The sequence below is a fragment of the Astyanax mexicanus genome, chromosome 19 (genome assembly GCF_023375975.1).
Source record: "Astyanax mexicanus isolate ESR-SI-001 chromosome 19, AstMex3_surface, whole genome shotgun sequence".
Classification (NCBI taxonomy): domain Eukaryota; kingdom Metazoa; phylum Chordata; class Actinopteri; order Characiformes; family Acestrorhamphidae; genus Astyanax; species Astyanax mexicanus.
Genome location: NC_064426.1, coordinates 3,364,240 through 3,383,308, shown reverse-complemented (window position 1 = coordinate 3,383,308; position 19,069 = coordinate 3,364,240). Strand labels below are relative to the sequence as shown.

The 19,069-nt window shown below is 36.7% G+C and overlaps 1 protein-coding gene across 5 annotated transcripts; it reads right to left on the bottom strand.

The window, feature by feature from the left end:
- Positions 1-18: 18 nt before the first annotated feature.
- si:ch73-359m17.2 (uncharacterized protein LOC799904 homolog) lies at positions 19-18,168 on the bottom strand. 5 transcript variants are annotated; one of them, XM_049467726.1, is made up of 13 exons: positions 18,040-18,168; positions 16,930-17,017; positions 8,321-8,603; positions 8,081-8,217; positions 7,973-7,996; positions 6,447-6,729; positions 6,193-6,326; positions 6,074-6,097; positions 5,050-5,332; positions 4,804-4,940; positions 3,778-3,813; positions 2,809-3,121; positions 19-1,070 (listed from the first exon to the last, which is right to left on the bottom strand). In XM_049467726.1, exons 2-13 carry the CDS (start codon positions 16,991-16,993, stop codon positions 926-928), a joined length of 1,863 nt encoding a protein of 620 aa, XP_049323683.1. In that variant the 5' UTR covers positions 16,994-17,017; positions 18,040-18,168; the 3' UTR covers positions 19-925. The 5 variants fall into 5 exon arrangements, with proteins under 5 accessions (XP_049323683.1, XP_007245651.3, XP_007245652.3 ...); XM_007245589.4 differs by lacking the exons at positions 16,930-17,017; positions 18,040-18,168 and adding exons at positions 8,983-9,056; positions 9,246-9,328; XM_007245590.4 differs by lacking the exons at positions 3,778-3,813; positions 16,930-17,017; positions 18,040-18,168 and adding exons at positions 8,983-9,056; positions 9,246-9,328.
- Between the last annotated feature and the right edge of the window lie 901 nt (positions 18,169-19,069).

Below are 19,069 nucleotides of genomic sequence, written 5' to 3'. Positions count from 1 at the left end.
AGACTAATGGACAGTGGATTAAATTTAATTTAATTTACTAAAAACATTTAATACGCTGTTGATAAACTTTCAACACAATTTAGTTATTTTTCTAGTTATTTTACTAGATTGCAAAAAATAAAAGGCTTTATTGAAAAAGGGCAATCCAAGGACGGTGAGACAAGACAAGTCAATAAAACAGCAGGGTAGTATAAGAGGGCAAGGAAAATCGTAATCATAAAGGTAATACACAGAATAAACAGAAACACAGCCAAGAGAAATGCTTTGTAATAACAGACAGAACCAGATCAAATACTCAGCAGGGAGTGAGTGAAAGGAAGGGGTGTATATATAGTGAGGGGAACAGGTGAAATCAATACTCTGGTGATTGTTGTCTTAGCAGTGAGGAAAGGAAGTGTGAAGGAGTAAATGAGTAATGTCAGTGTGTTGCTTAATGAATAATCAAACATTTTGTAATATTGAAATACACGCTGTATTAATTAAAAGCTTTCACTACGGTTAATGATGACTTTTATTAGTTATAATAAAGTGATAAGCTTGTGTGTTGGACTGTATGGTGTGATGTTTTGGCAGCATGTGTGCCTGTACTGTTCTGTTGTTCTATTTTTAAGCAATTCAAAAATGAAGAAATGATTCAGAAATGCAGAATTTGGGTCAGAGGCTGAGAACACTTTGTACGCTAACTGTTAAAGACTGCTTTTACAAAGTGCAACTGCCCCTCTGAGGCATCCTGGGTCTTTGTTTTTATAATGTGGATACTATTTTTAATGAAATACTGTACTGCAATCCGAAAACAAATACATACTAATACAGATTTATAGGTAAAACCTACTGGTTGTATAGTTAGCATAGCTATAGTTAGCATAGCTATTAGTGATGTTGTGAAAAAAATGGATAAAAGAGAATAAAATCATTTAAATCCATTTCAGAGCCCGAACACCTCCACCTCACACAGGCTCAGAATCCTGTCCTCTCCTGGCAGAATCACGGTCACGTGGCTCCCCTCCAGCAGACTGCTGCAGGTATAGTGCTCTGTATGTCCTGCAGGGGTGGAGGACACAGTGGCACATCTGGAGAAATAAAATACAATATGTGAATTTAAACACATCTGACTGCATTTTATAGCCCAGAGCATCTAGCGACCAGCATTCACCAGCAAATTCCACCACTCTCACTATCAATTCACCTTTACAGTGTTGTATTTCTAGAACAGGGGCGGAGAACCAAGGGCCAGACTCCAGCTGCTGGAGCTTTCTCAGTTATAAAAAAAAAAAAAAAAAAAAAAAAAATATATATATATAGGGCAAGGCAAAAATCAGAGTCGAGAAAAACAAAAACTAGGTTACAATAGGTAGGTATGAGTGAAGTGAGGGGTTTAAAGGAGAACTCTGGTGTTAAATGGACTTTGAGTGTATTAAAACGTGATAAAAAGTCCTTACCTTTGTTGAATAGCCACAATAAGTCAGCAATCGAGCATGAATAGTAAACATTTTGTTGTTGATTCGTTGCATTTTAATATCGACAGTAACAGAAACAGCTGAAATTCATGCATTTCCAAGGAATTCATTTTGCAATCTGCTCAACTTTCCTACCTATTCGCTTGTGCTCGAAGGTTGACTTATTGTGACTTAAATTTAAGATTTGAGTCACTATGTGATGTAAAAAGTGTCTTTTAATAAACTTCTTGTGCAGTTTTGAAGTTCTAAATGCCTCATATTAAATGTCAGGGCTCTACTGATTCTACCAATGAATTGTGATGCTACTTTGAGGCTGGATAAGGGAGGAAAATGTGTTTTATCTGCAGGGGCAAGACATGCCCCGTCTCACTCATTCCAAAGCCTGTTTGGGAAAAATCTCAGAAAGCTGGAGATACCCCTCGCTGCAGAACCACAAGTCCAGGGGGTGGGGCTGGATCTGATCCAACTCTTCCTACGTCGTGTTTTCATTGGTCTGAAGCAGATCGGACTCTTCCCCATCCGAGTCAAGTAAACAATCACGAACGGGGAAGAGGAGAAAGAAAAAATATAAATAACAATCTGGCAGTAACAACATCCTCATTCTATACTCTCAGTGTACTGGGCATTTTTCCAAGCTCTTTGGAAAATTATACATCGTTACACTCTTTTTATAGAACTCTGTTTTTTGTTCGCCATTTTGATTGTGTATTAATATCTGTAATAATAAATGAACATGGTAGCTGGTAGATAAGACACTCATTGGCATCCTTTATTTTAATTATTTATTTTTTATTTTGTCTTTAGGCCCTTTTTATTAAAGATAAAAAATGAAATAGTTAATATTTATATAGGAAATGTACAGCATTTTATTATGTTTGTAATCACAGACATGTTCCTTCTTTTAAATCTGTATTGTGTGATTTAAATGTGCTACGTAGCAAATAACATTTTCCAGGATTTATTTGATAAGATAAAAGTCCTGGTCGGGAAACGTAAGCGACACGTGTTAAGTTTAACGACGAATTGAAATGCGATGACTTAAAACCAATGAAAAGAAGATATGGGTGGTCAGGAGGGCAGGCTCCACCCCTTGGATCAGATCCAGCCCCACCCCCTGGACTTGTGGTTCTGCAGCGAGGGGTACTTGGAAAGCTGTGGGAGAAAGAAGGAGCGCTATTCAACAAAGATGAATACTTTTTATCACATTTTAATACACCCAAAGTTTATTTCACACCAGGGTTCTCCTTTAATTAGAGCTGTGGACAGGTGTTCAGTATTCAGGTGATTGGCTTCCTGGAAGTGCAGTGTCATGTGATTCACTCGAGACAAATGACACTTGTACTCTACTTACAGTGGATTATCTTTCCCGTCATTGTGTAGGGAATCGCCAATCCGGATCTCGGCACCGTCCATGCACTGAAAACAGTGGTCAGCTTGCCTTGTCAGAGCCACAGAGAATATTGTAGATTTGTTCTGCAGGCTCACCCTCCACCAGGGGGAGCTCTCCATGTCCGTCTGCGTGCAGGAGCCCTTCCTCAGGTCCGAGTTTCGGTTCCCATCGACGGCGTTTCGGGCAAGAGCAAAGCCAGCCAGCAGACCGTAAGGGTGGATACTGGACTGGTTGGCAAGTCCTTTAAGAGCAACGTTAGGCAGGACATCATAATCTGAGGAGGAAACATTAGCTCAGGTCAATTTTTTTGTGTTGGTATAAGTTGGAAATTAATATTAGCTTTTAATATGAATTAAAGTATATTTAGAGCAGCACTTATGTGTATATTTGTGTGTACTGGGTGCTAAGAAAGAGCAACAATGGCCAAAAATTACTACTAACAATCACCTAATAATCATTACCACTGCATTATAATGCCGACTACCAGCCTCATGCATCGTCAATACTGTGGCTTTAGCACAAACTGACTACTGTCCTCATCCTCTATCAGTGGTTAGACCAATACCTTAACCCTTTCAAACCCTGCGTCCATTACAATGGACAGCATGTGTTTTCTTTTTTCTTTTTTTATGCAAATAAGGCCAATTAAAGCCAATTGTCCATTAGAATAGAACACTTTAAACAAGCCAATGTACAATTTATACTAGCTTAGCAACTCAGACCTCAGAACATGGCAGCACTAGATCCAACAAAGCAGAGTAAGAGCAATTCTTTTCTGGAAATCTACCTTTCAAGCATTCAAGCAAAATTCAACATCTTTCCAAATCTAACATCTCCCCTCCATTCAGCCAGCCAATGACTTCTGGAGGCAGGTAGGAGCCAATGGTAGCTCTTCAGGATCAGGGCTAAAGACCATTATCATATACTCACCATGTAGATGAAAGGATTCAGGGCTGGTTACTTCATCTACACTCAAACAAATGCATTAGTCAGTTTTCAATCCTTTTTTAAAATTTATTTTGTCAGGTTATTATGGAAATATCATTATTACTCTCAGATAGCATATACTAAATGTGGTGGGGCTTGTATGGGTAGCACCAGTGGCCCCACATGGTCAGTAATGGGACCAGGAGGGTGTAATATGGGCCCTATGTGGGTTGTACTCTGCACATTGGGCCTAGATGGGACCCATGTTGCATTAAGGTGGATTTAGATGATTGGCCCCAATTAGAAAGCCCAACTTGGTCCTAACAACACACCATAGACTGTGTATAGCTGGACAGGGCATCGTCTCTCAAAAGTAAAGCCACCACAGGTCGGGCGCCCCCTGCTGTTCGGTTGCAGAAAGCTGTGTAACCCCACCCATCCCCATAGGTTTTAATGGCAAAACAGACAAATTTCAATCACTTTTTTTCACAATATACTGTAATTCTCCATTATTCCCCATTATTTAAATGCAGCAGCTAGTGTAACCTCAGCTTATATTGTCAATTTTTATATCCCCACAGAATTCGTTTTTCAAAACGTTACTCAGCTCTATTATTAAAAAAGGTGTGGTTATTGGTGTGTAAAAGGGCTGGGTTACACCTAGCCGGGGTGGCACCAATGACTGTATGGGTGGAACCATGGGCTGTGTGAGCTCTTTGGAGGCAGCCCTCAGGGGCGGGGTTATTTAAATGAGTAGGCTGTCTCTCCACAGTCTTTCTCCATCCTCTGGTCTCTACTGCGCTCTACAGACTCGGGTATCAGGATCGCCAACATGGTGGAAGATTTTGGCTTCATTTTCACTGAATGAATGGTAACGGCGACATGGCGTCCATCTTTTTTACAGTCTCTGGAATGCACATACAAATCCTACTTCTGGAACCCACATAGCCAGCCAAGTTCTACCCATGTAAGCCCTACAGGAGCATGCTGGCTGGGTACTTCTCTTCTTTTACCTGTTTTCTTTCTTACCTGCGAACACCTTCACCTCACACACTGTGAGTATTTTCTCCTCTCCTGGTAAGAAAATGTTAACGTACCGCCCCTCAGTGGCTTTAAACCTGTACGTTCTTGTGGCGCCATCCTGTAGGGGGCCAATAACGGCAACACTGCAGATACAATAAAGTGTACAAATCTGAAAGTTCATTGTTAATCAAAATAAAAGGACTTCTTTATCTGATTCAATTAATAAAATATATTCATGTAAAACTCTCTCACAGTTTGTTGTCATTGCCGTTGTTCTCAATGCTGTTCCCGATGCGAATTTGAGCTCCGTTGATCCTAAATCCATAGCCGTCTCCACGGTTAGTGATGGCTACAGAAGTCACGTCATAGACGCCAGGCAGCTCCACCCTTAACCAGGGATCCTTTTCATAATTGGTGTGACTGCATGAGCCATTCAAGTAGTGTGAATCACTGTTGCCGTCTACAGCATGCTCAGCGTCTGCTAATTCATTATATGTAGACGACTGTACTGCTTTGACTGCGGGCACAATATTTTCTGTTAAAGAAAATGAGTAAAATTTAAATTTTCTAAGACCTATTAGCATTTAATGCATTTAATATTCAATTATATTAGAATTATGTGAGAATTGACATTCATTGCTCTTAGGCTTTCCCCACAATCAAGAAGTGTGGTTAGTGCTTTGAGCCCCCAGTAAAAAGAACATGCACTACACATGCATTTCTGGACAAGCTGAGAGATCACTGAGAAAACCCTGATCACTGATTGGTGGAAAATTCACACTAGACCTCGAGCAGTTTGGACTGTGTGTCTCTCCACTCTTCCTCCAGACTCTGCTCCCTTGATTTTTAAACAAAATGTAAAATTTACTGATGATCAGTGATGGTTTGAAGAGAGATGTCATCTGCTGGTGTTATATTTGGTCCACTGTGTTTTATTATCAAGCCTAAAGTCAGTGCAGTTTTGTTTTCCCACAAAATCTTACACATACACTTCATGCTTCCCTCTGCTGACAACTTTTAAAAAGATGCAGATTTTATTTTACAGCAGGATTTGGCTCAATGCCCACACTGCCAAAAGTACCAATTGCTCTTATATATTAGTCAAATTTTCTAAAAAAAAAAAAAAACAATGATTTTTTTGGGTTTTCATTCCATTCTGTGTGTAATACATCTATATATTTGAACTGAATTACTAAAATAAAGTTACTTTTCAATGATATTCAATTTTTCATATGCACTAGTATATGTATATAAAGTAAACTGAGTGAACACTCACCGTAACGCTGAAGAGATTCCTCATCTGTAAGAAAATGATGATGAATAAAATATGATTTTTTTCTCCATTATTTTTCTTTGTTATAATATTCTGCATTCTCTTTCTTCGTTCGTTTTTACCTGCAAACACCTTCACCTCACACACAGTGAGTATTTTATTCTCTCCAGGTAAGAAAATGTTAACGAAACGTCCCTCAGCTGTAAAGTTGTATGTTTTTTCAGCTCCATTCTCAAGGTTGCCAACAGTAGCAACTCTGCAGAAGTGATCAAGATAGCGAGGGTCATTGAGAGTATTCAATATCACTGACTCTTAATCGAGACTCCAGCTGAACGTGCCAGCAAACCTTAAAAAAAAAAAAACACAGGAAACTCACAGTTTGTTTTCGTTGCCGTTGTTCTTGAGGCTGTTCCCGACACGAATCTGAGCTCCGATGATCCTAAATCCACAGCAGTCTCCGCGGTTAGTGATGGTTACAGAGGTCACCAAATAGACGCCAGGCAGCTCCACCCTCCACCAGGGATCTTTTTCATGCATGGTGTGAGTGCAAGAGCCTCTAAAGTAGTGTGAATCACTGTTGCCGTCTATAGCATGCTCAGCGTCTGCTAATTTATTAAATGTAGACGACTGGACCGCTCTGGATCCAACTGCAATGTTCTCTGTTGAAGTAAATTAATACATTTGAGTATTTCCCAACCCAGTGTCTGTCCAGTAGTTACATTCCCAACTCTCAGCGCACCAAGTTTTCAGTGTTCTTGATGGCAGTCCTGGATTTATGGATAGGCAACATAGGCAGCTAACCAGTACTGTACCGTATTTTTCGCACTATAAGGCGCACTCTCAATGAACGCCTATTTTCTGATATATTTTCATATATGAGGCGCACCGAATTATAAGGCGCAATATGCAACACTAGTAAGGAACAGGGGTGTCGCCATGTTTCCCTTCTAATTCAGCAGATCTCACCACTGCCGGGTGGTGGGGAAGGGTAGTTAACTAATTTAAGTTAAGCTAAGTAAAGCTAAAGAAACAAAACTGTAATTTAAAAAAATAATTTCCTTCAAACAAGTCAAATGAGTGCTGGATGTTAATCTACACAGATTTCTGTTTGAAACCTGTTTATTTGGGTGAGTAAAGCACTTCTGTTTACTTAAAGTAAGCATATTCTGATACTAGTGCTTAGCATGGTAAGCCAGTAATGATAATACTGCTTCTGCAGTGCTAGCCAGTATTAGCGGCAGGCTACAGACCAATAATACTCACCTCTGAATGGTAAAAAAGCTAGCAACTAGCGGCTAATGCTAATGCTACTCCAGCCCCTGTTCTGGAAAACTAAACAAATTTTTTTGGGGGAAAATTAAAATATTTTTAGTGCACCTAACCCTAATTATTATACCAGGCTACTAGATTTTTACTGTTTAGTCCAGTATCATTTGTTTTACTTTAATCCTGGCTATATGGAGAAATTTGAAAGAGTGCATTATAAGTATCGTGACATTCCGGTTTTCTGACTTTTGTTAACTATCTGTAATATCTCAGTTAGGGGGGTGCCATATCACATCGTACGCAATAATAACATTTAATTTTCATTTTGTATTTCATTTTGCAGTTTTGTATTCATTTTGTATTATTTTTTTTATATTGTGTTTTTTTTTTCATATCGCGAAAATACCATTAAATATTGTGATATTATTTTAGGGCCATTTTGCCCATTCGTAGCCTACATATACACATGTTATGAATATGCAGCTGCAAATTGTTTAACTAAATCATATTTTGTTTTAACATTAATGGGTTCTGAGGTTATTATCATGTGGTTCTGTCATAAATATTACAGATATCCTGTAGTAACATTATATTATTCAATCAGTGTTAATTATCTTTAATGTTAAGTTTACTCACCAGGGAGATGGACTGATTCCTCATCTGGAAAAAAAGCATTTTTTTATAGTTATTATTTTACAGTTTTGATCTTTTGTTCACTTATGTTTTCTGTTGTCTCTTTCTCACCTGCAAATACCTGCACTTCACACAGAGTGAGTATTTTCTCTTTTCCTGGTAGGAAAATATTAACAAATCGTCCCTCTGTGGCTTTGAAACTGTAGGTTTTTGTGGCGCCCTTCTGAAGAAAGCCAACAAGGGCAACTCTGCAGAATATAGAAAACAAAAGTTTTTTTAGGCTAAATATCACTTTAAATATATTATACCATTTTTAAATTAATAATGGGTAATAATATAAAACTCTCTCACAGTTTGTTTCTATTGCCGTTGTTGTTGAGGCTGCTCCCGATGCGAATCTGAGCTCCGTGTATCCTCTGTCCACAGCAGTCTCCACGGTTAGTGATGGTTACAGAGGTTATATTGTAGATGCTGGGCAGTTCCACCCTCAACCAGGGATTTTTCTCATAATTGGTGTGACTGCATGAGCCATTCAAGTAGTGTGAATCACTGTTGCCGTCAACAGCATGCTCAGCATCTGCTAATTCATCATATGTAGACGACTGGACCGCTTTGGCACCGATTGCAATGTTCTCTGAGGACATTAAAGAGTGAAGCAAAGATATGAGTCACTATTAGACTCAATGGGAGTGCAGGGGGGGCAACTGCCCCTCTGGTTCCCCAATGATCGAAAAAGCACCACTTAAGTGCCCTATAGAGTGTCAAAAAAGAGACAAAGTGCCATATTTGCTCCACAAATTGATTGAAAGTGGCTACTACTCGTGCAGTAAATTATAATGATTATGTGCCTCAATATCAACACTATTCATTATAGCACACACTATTGTTTCTTGGTGTGTGCCCATCTATCTGTGCCCTTTAGCCATAATGATTTTTTGTTTAAACCCCTGCCCTTCAAACAGCCTGAGTTTACCAATGGAATAAGTAATTTTTCATCATTTATAAATAAGTACCTTTGGCCGCAGCAGCTACCGCTCCAGACAGGAGTGTGAGCAGCAAAAGCACAGTTAGCGTCATATCTCAGTGCCTGAGATAAAAGATTAAGTAAATTAGTCCAAATACACTGACACACTATTTGTGTCAAATTGTGAAAAAATTACAACATTTTTACATGAAATTGATAAAACATTTTTAAAGATTTTTACAGGTTATATTACGCATTTAAGTTATTACTGTCTTAATCCATTGCATTATTAACAGATGCAGAGAGTATTACCTGTCTCTTTTCAGCAGGAAAGTTTGAGGATTGTGGTCTGGATCAGCACTGCTGGATTTGTGTTTGTTCAGTCAGAGCCTCTGGACTTTGATCTGACCACAATGAATGAGAACCAATTAAAAAAGGCACGAATAAATGAAAATATATTCATAGTTTTACAGGTACATATATATATTTTAAATGTAATTGATTTTTAAATAATCACTAACCTACAGACAAATAAATATAATATAATTTATTCTTTTTATAATATATATATATTTGGTAAGCGTAAGTCATAAGTCATTATATATGAATTAATGAATCAATGTAAGAACATTGTAAAAATGGTTTTAAAAAAACAAGGACAATTGAGAAATGATTAACCTATATTAAATTAATATAACCTATATATTAAAAAATAATAATTAAATAAAAAAAACATTTATCCAAAAATGCATATATATATATATATATACATATATATATATAGCCTATATGTACTGTAGTTAGTCCGTACTGTAGTTAGACAGACCTTTTTACCTGTTTCTTTTAGGAGAGATGTTTGAAGTCTGAGGTTGGTGACTTTGTAGTTTAACAGGTACAGTATATTTCACATATAATACAAATACCACTCATAATTAACTACAGGATAAATGAAAAGTATTTTTACAGGAAATTAATGTAAAGAACAAAAAATAAGTAAAAATCTATTTTATATATATATATATATATATATATATATTTCACAGGTACAAATATAATATACATATCAATGAGAATTCCATAGACTATTTTAATGAACCTGTTTTAGAATGTATTTCATATATATATATACTTGATACTAATGAATGAACTGTGGTTTTGAGGTCAGTTAAACTTTACTGGCAGTGTTTTCCCAGCATGTCAGTATTAGAGGAACCCAGAGTAAACAAAACAATTGAGCAGGCAGTTATATGTTACATATGTTGTGTAAATTATAAATACCATAAGTAACATTCAATAATTTGAAACTATCAAAACATGAACAAAAAATTATTAATTTTTTTATTAATCATTATTCAATTACTCACCAGTGCTGGTATGTGAGACCAGCTGAGACATTTTATGAATGAAAAGACCTGGTACTAGTTGATAAATGAACAGGAGTTTAATGTCCAGTACTGGTTAATTAATTATTGAGTATTTAGCTATTTATATATATATATTTTTTAATTATTTATTTTATTTGTTCCCCAAATGTCATGGAATTGCATATAAATATAACCTGTTGGGATATAATCACTGCTATCATATACAGTGTGTACAAAACATTTCACCAAGTATCCATTATGGCTGTGGTTCTCATTAATAGTGTCTCTAACTAGACCCAGCAGGACAAGGGGATAGTATTAAAAAAATCAATTATTATGTATCAAATTTATGAATAAATGGTTGTGGAAATGTTGTAAAGCTGGATAACATTAAACAGAAAAAAAGACGAAAAAAGAACTCCCTTAAAGCTAATTTTTCAACAGAATGGGAAATAAATAGAGATGAAGACATTTAAAGTTTAGTGAAATCTTGAATTTAATTGGCTACAGTTTTGAATAATACATTTTGTAGTAATGAGTAAATAAGTAAATAAATTTTATTCGAATGCATCGACGCACTGGTCCGCTGGCATCCCGAACACCTCCACCTCACACAGGCTCAAAGTCCTCTCCTCTCCCGGCAGAACCACGGTCACGTAGCTGCCCTCCAGCAGACCGCTGCAGATATAGTGCTCCGTCTGTCCAGCAGGGATGGAGGACACTGTGGCACACCTGGAGACAGGGATACTTGGTTAATAAAATATACAGCTCTAGAAAAAAATCAGTTCAGTTTTTCTAAATCATTTTCTCTGATTTTGCTATTTATAGCTTTATGTTTGAGTAAAATGAACATTGCTGTTTTATTCTATAAACTACAGACAATAAAAATATTGTCATTTAGAGCAAAAAGTATTTGCAAAAAAAAGGCTGAAATAACAAAAAAAGATTCAGCGCTTTTAGACTTAAAATGCAAAGAAAACAAGTTCATATTCATTAAGTTTTAAGAGTTCAGAAATCAATATTGATGGATGGAGTAACCCTGGTTTTAATCACAGTTTTCATGCATCTTGGCATCATGTTCTCCTCCACCAGTCTTACACACTGCTTTTGGATAACTTTATGCTGCTTTACTCCTGGTGCAAAAATTCAAGCAGTTCAGTTTGGTTTGATGGATCCATCCATATCACTCTTGATTATATTCCAGAGGTTTTCAATTTGGTAAAATCAAAGAAACTCATCATTTTTAAGTGCTCTCTTATTTTTTTCAGAGCTGTAAGAATTTCAGCACAGTTTTTCGAGAACAAATATAGATCTTGTTTTTTTTTTTTTTTTTTTTGAGCCCAGAGAAGAACCAACTTTCTAACTTTTTAAAATTCAAAAATGCCACAAATGTTACGTAAGTTGTCTAAATCATAAAGGTGCCAGTCTCATTTGTCTGTATGTACCCAAATACTATATGTGTCATTTAATGATTTTAAATCAACCAAATTTTTAGTTAAGGCGTAAAATCGTGTGATTATTAATCATTCTTCTATTATTCACCAGTGCTGGTATGTGAGACCAGCTGAGACGTTTTATGTTTTATAAAAGAGAAGACCTGATATTGGTTGATATACAGTATGAATAGAAGTTTAATATTCAGTACTGGTTCATTCTAAGGAGCAGGGGCACGCAAATGACCTTGACTGCTTCTCTGTTAATGGCTGTGGCGAGCAGCTGCTCACCGTGGCGAGGATCAGCCTTGAGCACCAGCGAGCCGCCACTAAACCCTTCAAACACCACACCTACGACTCATTGGTGGTTCTTTTCAGGGCTTAAAGAATTAGTATTTCTAACTCACACCTCTGCTCTTCTCTACTTACAGTGGATTATCTTTCCCATCATTCTCTAGGGAATCACCAATCCGGATCTCGGCACCGTCCAGATTTTCAGCGCAGCAGTCTCCTCGGTTCGTCAGAGCAACGGAGGAGACAGTCTGTCTGTGATGCAGGTTCAGCCTCCACCAGGGGGAGCTCTCCTTTTCCGTTTCTGTGCAGGAGCCCTTCCTCAGGTCTGGATTTCGGTTCCCATCAATGGCGTTTTGGGCGAGACCGAAGCCTGGGAACTTCCCAGAGGTGAGCAGACTGGACTGAGTGGCTCTTCCTTTGGGGGCAAGATTGGGCAGCTCACCATAATCTGAGGAGGAACCATAGGAGAACATTTAGCTTAGGTTATTCACTGAATCAATGTATGAGTTCGAATTTGGCTCATTTGAGTTTAGAATTGACATTCTTTTGTTTTTGGGACCCAGCAAAGAAACAAAAATATTGTAGCATGATGTTTAATATCACTTGAAATTGCAACACTCTCAATTCAACTATTGCAAATAAACACATTGCAATGGTGATATATTCCGATAGAATATATTATTCCAGGTACTAAAAAGGAAATTCTAACTGGAACACATGCACAAGTTGTATTTGCTATTTGATAACTCTGGAAATCTTCACTAACATGAGTTCAAAAAATCCAAGAGTAGTAAAAGTAACAGTAATAAACCGTAGTTTAATACAAATGCAAATGTGTAAAATTTAATCTGCTTTGATTAAATGATTAAAGTGTTTAACAGGACACCATTTCCCTCATCATTACCCTTCCACGGTAGTGAAACACTGCATCTGTATTCTTTATTTAATGATTTAGCTCTTTAGATGGTTTGGAGGCTCTGGGGAAGAACAATAACTCTCTGCTGTTCCCAAAGGCCTTAACAGGATCCAGTCATAGATTGAACGACACTCACCATGAACATGAAAGTCTTCTGGGCTGAATTCTTCATCTGCAATGGAATGAATGGTTTGAACAGAGAGTTATCTCACTGTTTTGTGTTGTTTTCAGGCTTGATTTTTCTTTCTCAAGCAATTTCTTACTCTAACTCTTTCTTACCTGTAAACACCTTCACCTCACACAGACTGAGTATTTTGTCTTCTCCTGGTAAGAAAATATTAACAAACCGTCCTCTGGTGGCTTTGAACTTGTACGTCATTGTGATTTCAGACAATGTGGGGCCAATCACTGCAACTCTGTAGAGGCCGATAATATAGAAATCATAAATTATTGATTGTAACAACAATCAATAATCAAGAATATTTAGTATATAATGAGAGCCAATTTCTCTCTCTCACAGCTTGTTGTCGTTCCCTTTGTTCTTGAGGCTGTTTCCAATGTGAATCTGAGCTCCCTTTATCCTGTCGGAACAGCAGTCTTCCCGGTTGACGATGGTGACAGAGGTCACGTTGCAGACGCCAGGCAGCTCAACCCTCCACCAGGGATTGGCCTCAGTCAGAGTGTGACTGCATGAGCCTCTTCTGGAGTCTGTATCGGTGTTGCCGTCTACAGCGTACTCAGGGTTTCCTAAAGTAGGGGTTGTAGACGACTGGACTGCTTTGGCCCCAACCGCGATATTGTCTGTTGACGATAATAAACAAAGATCATCAGACACCAGAGACCTGTTAGGTAGGTGTATCCTGAAACAGTACTGACTTCGGTTTTTCAAATTCATCCCCTTTGTAGAAGGAGTAGAGTGGGTACTTTAATGGAAGTGACCAACGTAATGTTGTTGATACTGGAGAGCAGCACATCTCCTCCACTGTTAGGTAGGTTTACATTTTAAGTTAGAGTTAAGTTAGAGAGACATACGGACAGTCCACGTTTTAACTAGACTGCAATCAGATGTGCATGCAACTGGCTAGTCGGGTAAAGAAATAACATGAGTTGTAAGTAGTCCTCAGGGACATGCTTGGGAAACATTGTTGTTTAAGACAATAGATTTCGATTTACATTTATTTATAGCATTCAGCTGACACTCTAATACATAAACTCTATTACAGAGGTGGGCCAAATGTAGTGTTAGGAGTCTTACCCATGTCTCCCACATGAAAAGGTAACTGGGAGGTAGTGGTGTTATCCACTGCACCACACCAATTGTATGGAATAGAACTACAGTACACTCACTGTGGACACCAAGAGGCTGACTGAATGCCTCATCATTTACTATAAAAAACGATTGTCTATCATCATTTTTTTTTTCAGATTAATTGTGTGTGTTAAATCGTCAACATTGACAGCAATAAAACCAACAAGAATGATCAATGGCGCTACACTCACCATAGAAATCAGGAGACTGACTGATCACCTCCTCATCTGCAATCAAAAACAATTGTGGAGTGTTATTATTTCTTTTTCTCTTTTTCTTTCTTTCTTTCTTTCTTTCTTTCTTTCTTTCTTTTTTTCTCTTACTTTTTTCTTTCTCTCACCTGAAAACACCTGCACCTCACACAAAGTGAGTATTTTGCGCGATCCTGGTAAGAAAATGTTAACAAACTGTCCCTCAGTGGCTTTAAAGTTGAATGAATTTGTGACGCCAGATGGGAAGGAGTTTATAACGGCAACTCTGTAAAAATAAATACAAAAAAATACAAAGAGTTAATCATTAATACGAGGGGCATCTTAAATACTAAAAGCCGAAGATTACATGAAGCATGTACAGCACAAGATCTCTCAAAGGGGGGTGCGATATGATTTCGGCCCTTGCTTATGAATATTCATATATGCAAACATATTGCTTCTGATTGGCTAACCACACTGCGAGGCAGTGAGTCAGACAACAGTTAGAAAAGTTTCAAAATAAAGAAATTTTTACACTTGGCTGGTGGTGTTTTTCCTCCATAGTCAAATTCTAAACATTTGTTTCTTAGCTCTGAATTACTGGGTAAAGCATAGAATACTGATGTGTTATTTGCACAAATAACTCAGGAATGACCTGCCATGCTGTTCCTAGCGCTGTTAGCTCCTATCTGACGAGACTCTAACCAGACCTATCTGGGCGGCCCCGAGCTGAGGTGGGCGGGGCCATGAATACTAATTCACGGGTTGATGTAGACACGGTGCTTTTCCTGATCGACTTGTTTTTCTGATTTTTTTCCAATAATGTAAAGGCTTCTCACAGTTTGTTTCTGTTGCCGTTGTTCTCAAGGGTGTTTCCGATGCGAATCTCTGCTCCAATTATCCGCTTTCCACAGCAGTCTCCGCGGTTAACGATGGTTACGGAGGTTATGTTGTAGACTGCAGGCAACTCCAGTCTCCACCAGGGATCAGTCTCATAACTAGTGTGACTGCATGAGCCTTTCCAGTAGTTTGCATTGCTGTTGCCGTCTACAGCATTCTGAGCGTGTCCTGAATCGTATGTAGACGACTGAACTGCTCTGGCTCCAATTGCAATGTTCTCTGTTCAGGGAGAGAAGTCTGCTTCAGTTCAACTTAAATTCTTAAATAGGCCAAACAATAATTCAATATTGATATATATTGCAATACTGTAGAAAATGTCAGGTCACTGTGATATAATTTTAAACACATTTCCAATAATTCAGTGTACATTATTTACAGTCTCTGTCACTGATCTGCATTTATTACAGGGCGCATTGTCATATTTCAATATTTCAGAAGTGTGTTGGTACAGACATTTGTATTATATATATAGGAATTACATCACATTGACTGAAATATATTGTGATATATATTTATCCATATAATGCAGCCCTTTATTAAGACACTTTTTAGTTTTTTTTTTTGTTATGTTGGTTTGTTTTAGCGGGTTTTATTTATTGTTAGTTTCTTACTTTTTCTTTTACTATAGTTATTGCTTGTTTATATTTTACTATTTTATGTGTTTACTTTTTTTATTTATTCATCTGGAGTTGAATTTTTTATTAGTTCTATTACCTTTTATTTACATATGATTATATGATTCGTACCCTTAAATTATTATATTTACCTTATTTGTATTATATTTTGATATATTTTTTATTATTATTATCCTCTTTTTAAAATAATTCTTATAGCTTATTATAATGCTGTTTTTTATGCTTTTTTATTACTTATTTTATCCTATCTACTTTTTTGTTGTTGTTGTTTCTGTCAATCCCTTCCCTATGTAAATACTCGGCTGCATTGTAAATGAGGGCCACCCTCAATGTACTCCGAGTTTAAATAAAGGTTGATTGATATAGATGGGCCCTTTGAGCACAAACTGCAAGTTTGCCATTTAGATAACCAGGAAATCCCAAAAAAACCTCCCATTTAAGGGGTTTGCTGTTTCTGTTTTGGGTCATTATCTTGGTGCATAACCCAATCACATTTAAGTTTCACCTCATTCTCTATTCAAATTTGCTTCTTTTTTTTTAAGTAGTAACATGTTGTACATATGCTGTGGCAGCACTACCACCACCATGTTTAATGTGAGTATACATACATTAGATATTTTTTTCCATTAATTAAAAAAATAATAATAATTTAAAAAGTACTTTTTATATTTACTCAGGTTATATTTTTATAATAGTAAAGTTTGTTTGATAATCTGGAAAATGTAAGTATGATCTATAAGGGGTCAAATACTTTTTCACATCACTTGTAAAAGCGAAGAAGCATTTGGAACAGTGGCAGCTCAGTGGTTAGAGTGCTGGGTTTTTAAGTACTGATTTGAGGATTATGAATAAATTTGGAATGCTTGTGTATAAATATATTTTATTGGTAGATATTGGTAGTTTTTTTTTTTTTTTTGTTTAGACCTTTTTCCCACATTATTTAGATGTTGTTACCTCTGATGGCAGTGACTCCTGGTCCAGGCAGGAGGGCCAGCAACAACAGCACAGTGAGGATCATCTTAGAATCTGAGATCAGCCCTGTCTGTGTGTGGATATGAAGTCATTTTATGTTTAAAGCATTAAAAATCAGTGCATTTAAAAAAGCACAAGGCTTTTCAAAATATGTAAGGCATGCATTTCTAAGGACTTTTTTTTTAGCAAAATTCAGCAAAACATTCCTGGTAAAAATAGTAAAAAAAAGTAAGTAATTTTTTTATATTTTACTACAAAAACATGAATATATGTTCTGTACAGTGGTACATTTCTGTAATTCCTAAAATATAATTACAGGTGCAAAAAGTAATGGTACATTAAAGACATTTTTGACCACTTATGGCCAAGCCCAATTTTTGCAAAAAAAAACTGTATATACAGCACTGGGAAAAAAATCCAATTAAAGACACCACTTAAAAAAGTGTGTTTTTTATTTTATTTTACCAAATTTGAAAACCTCTGGATTATAATCTAGAGTAAGATGGATGATCACAAACCATCAAACCACCAAACTGAACTGCTTGAATTTTTGCACCAGGAGTAAAGCAGCATAAAGTTATCCAAAAGCAGTGTGTAAGACTGGTGGAGGAAAACATGATGCCAAGATGCATGAAAAAAACTGTGATTAAAAACCAACAGGGTTATTCCACCAAATATTGATTATTTCTGAACTCTTAAAACTTTATGAATATGAACTTGTTTTCTTTGCATTATTTGAGGTCTGAAATCTCTGCATCTTTTTTGTTATTTAAGCCATTTCTCATTTTCTGTAAATAAATGCTCTAAATGACGATAATTTTATTTGGAATTTGGGAGAAATGGTGTCTGTAGTTTATAGAATAAAACAACAATGTTCATTTTACTCAAACATAAACCTATAAAAAACTAAATCAGAGAAACTGATTCAGAAACTGAAGTGTCTAATGTAAAAGATTAACTTTAATCAGTGATCTAATGCAATCAGAACTGAGTGGATGACTCCAGCTCTGGTCATTTCTGATTATGGTCTACAAGCTCAGCACTGTTACACTGAACTGGACCGGCCCAATGCAGAGATCTAATGATTCTTACCTGTCTCTCTCTCTCTCTCTCTCTCTTCAGCTGGGATGTGGTTCCAGGTTTGGATCACTAGTGTGGTGTGAGCCCAAGCTCCCTTAGTTTGGGCAGTGCTATTGGACTTTGATAAGTCTGTGACCACAGGATGTAAGGGCCAATCAGAAACAAGGGTCACGATTAAAGCATAATAATAATTTCCCTAACTAAACTTAAAAATAAATTAATTTTAATTTAAATACAGATTGGATTCAGCTTCATTTTGCTGCAGAATGTTTGATTGGTAATTTGGTACTGTGGATAATAATGTTAAATATGTTTACAGGTGGGTAAGGTATGAATGAGTAAAGTATGAATGTGAAATTACTATAATGGTTTCTCTCATAATATTGTATTCTGTCGCTAAAATAACTGAGTTCAGCCTGTTCTAAAAAAAGACAAAAGCATGAGGCAGTGTTTTTGTGGGAGTTTTTATTGCTCTAGCTGTTAATATTTACTGGGTTACGGTAAGGGACTTGTGTAAATAGTGGGTTTATCAGTTTTTTACAGTGCATGACCTTTATTTGGGAACAGTCCAATAACCCATCCACAGCCAGTGTAAATATAGAGCATACTGGAGATCCTCCACATACATGAGATCAGTTGTAACATTAAATTGCATTGCTTTGCATGTATTTACCAATTAATAGTCCCTGGGTGTAATAAAAGTCAGACAGCATAAAGCAAACTGATAGAATAGTTCATTCTTAATTTGCACCCTTATATACTTATTTACATTCCTAACTACATTGGTGTCAACAGATACTTCAATATATGCTTCAATCGGATTTATTTAATGTGCAATTGTGTCTCAATATAAAGTTTTCCCATATAATGTACAAGTCTAAAGTCTGGACATACCTTTTAAATCAATCTTTTAATTATTGTTTTTTCTACATTAATAAATTAATATTGAAGTGATCCAGACTATATGAAGGAACCCATAAAGAATCCTGTAGTTAATTAAAAGTGTTACACAAGACAAAATACTGTATACAGCATTTAGGTG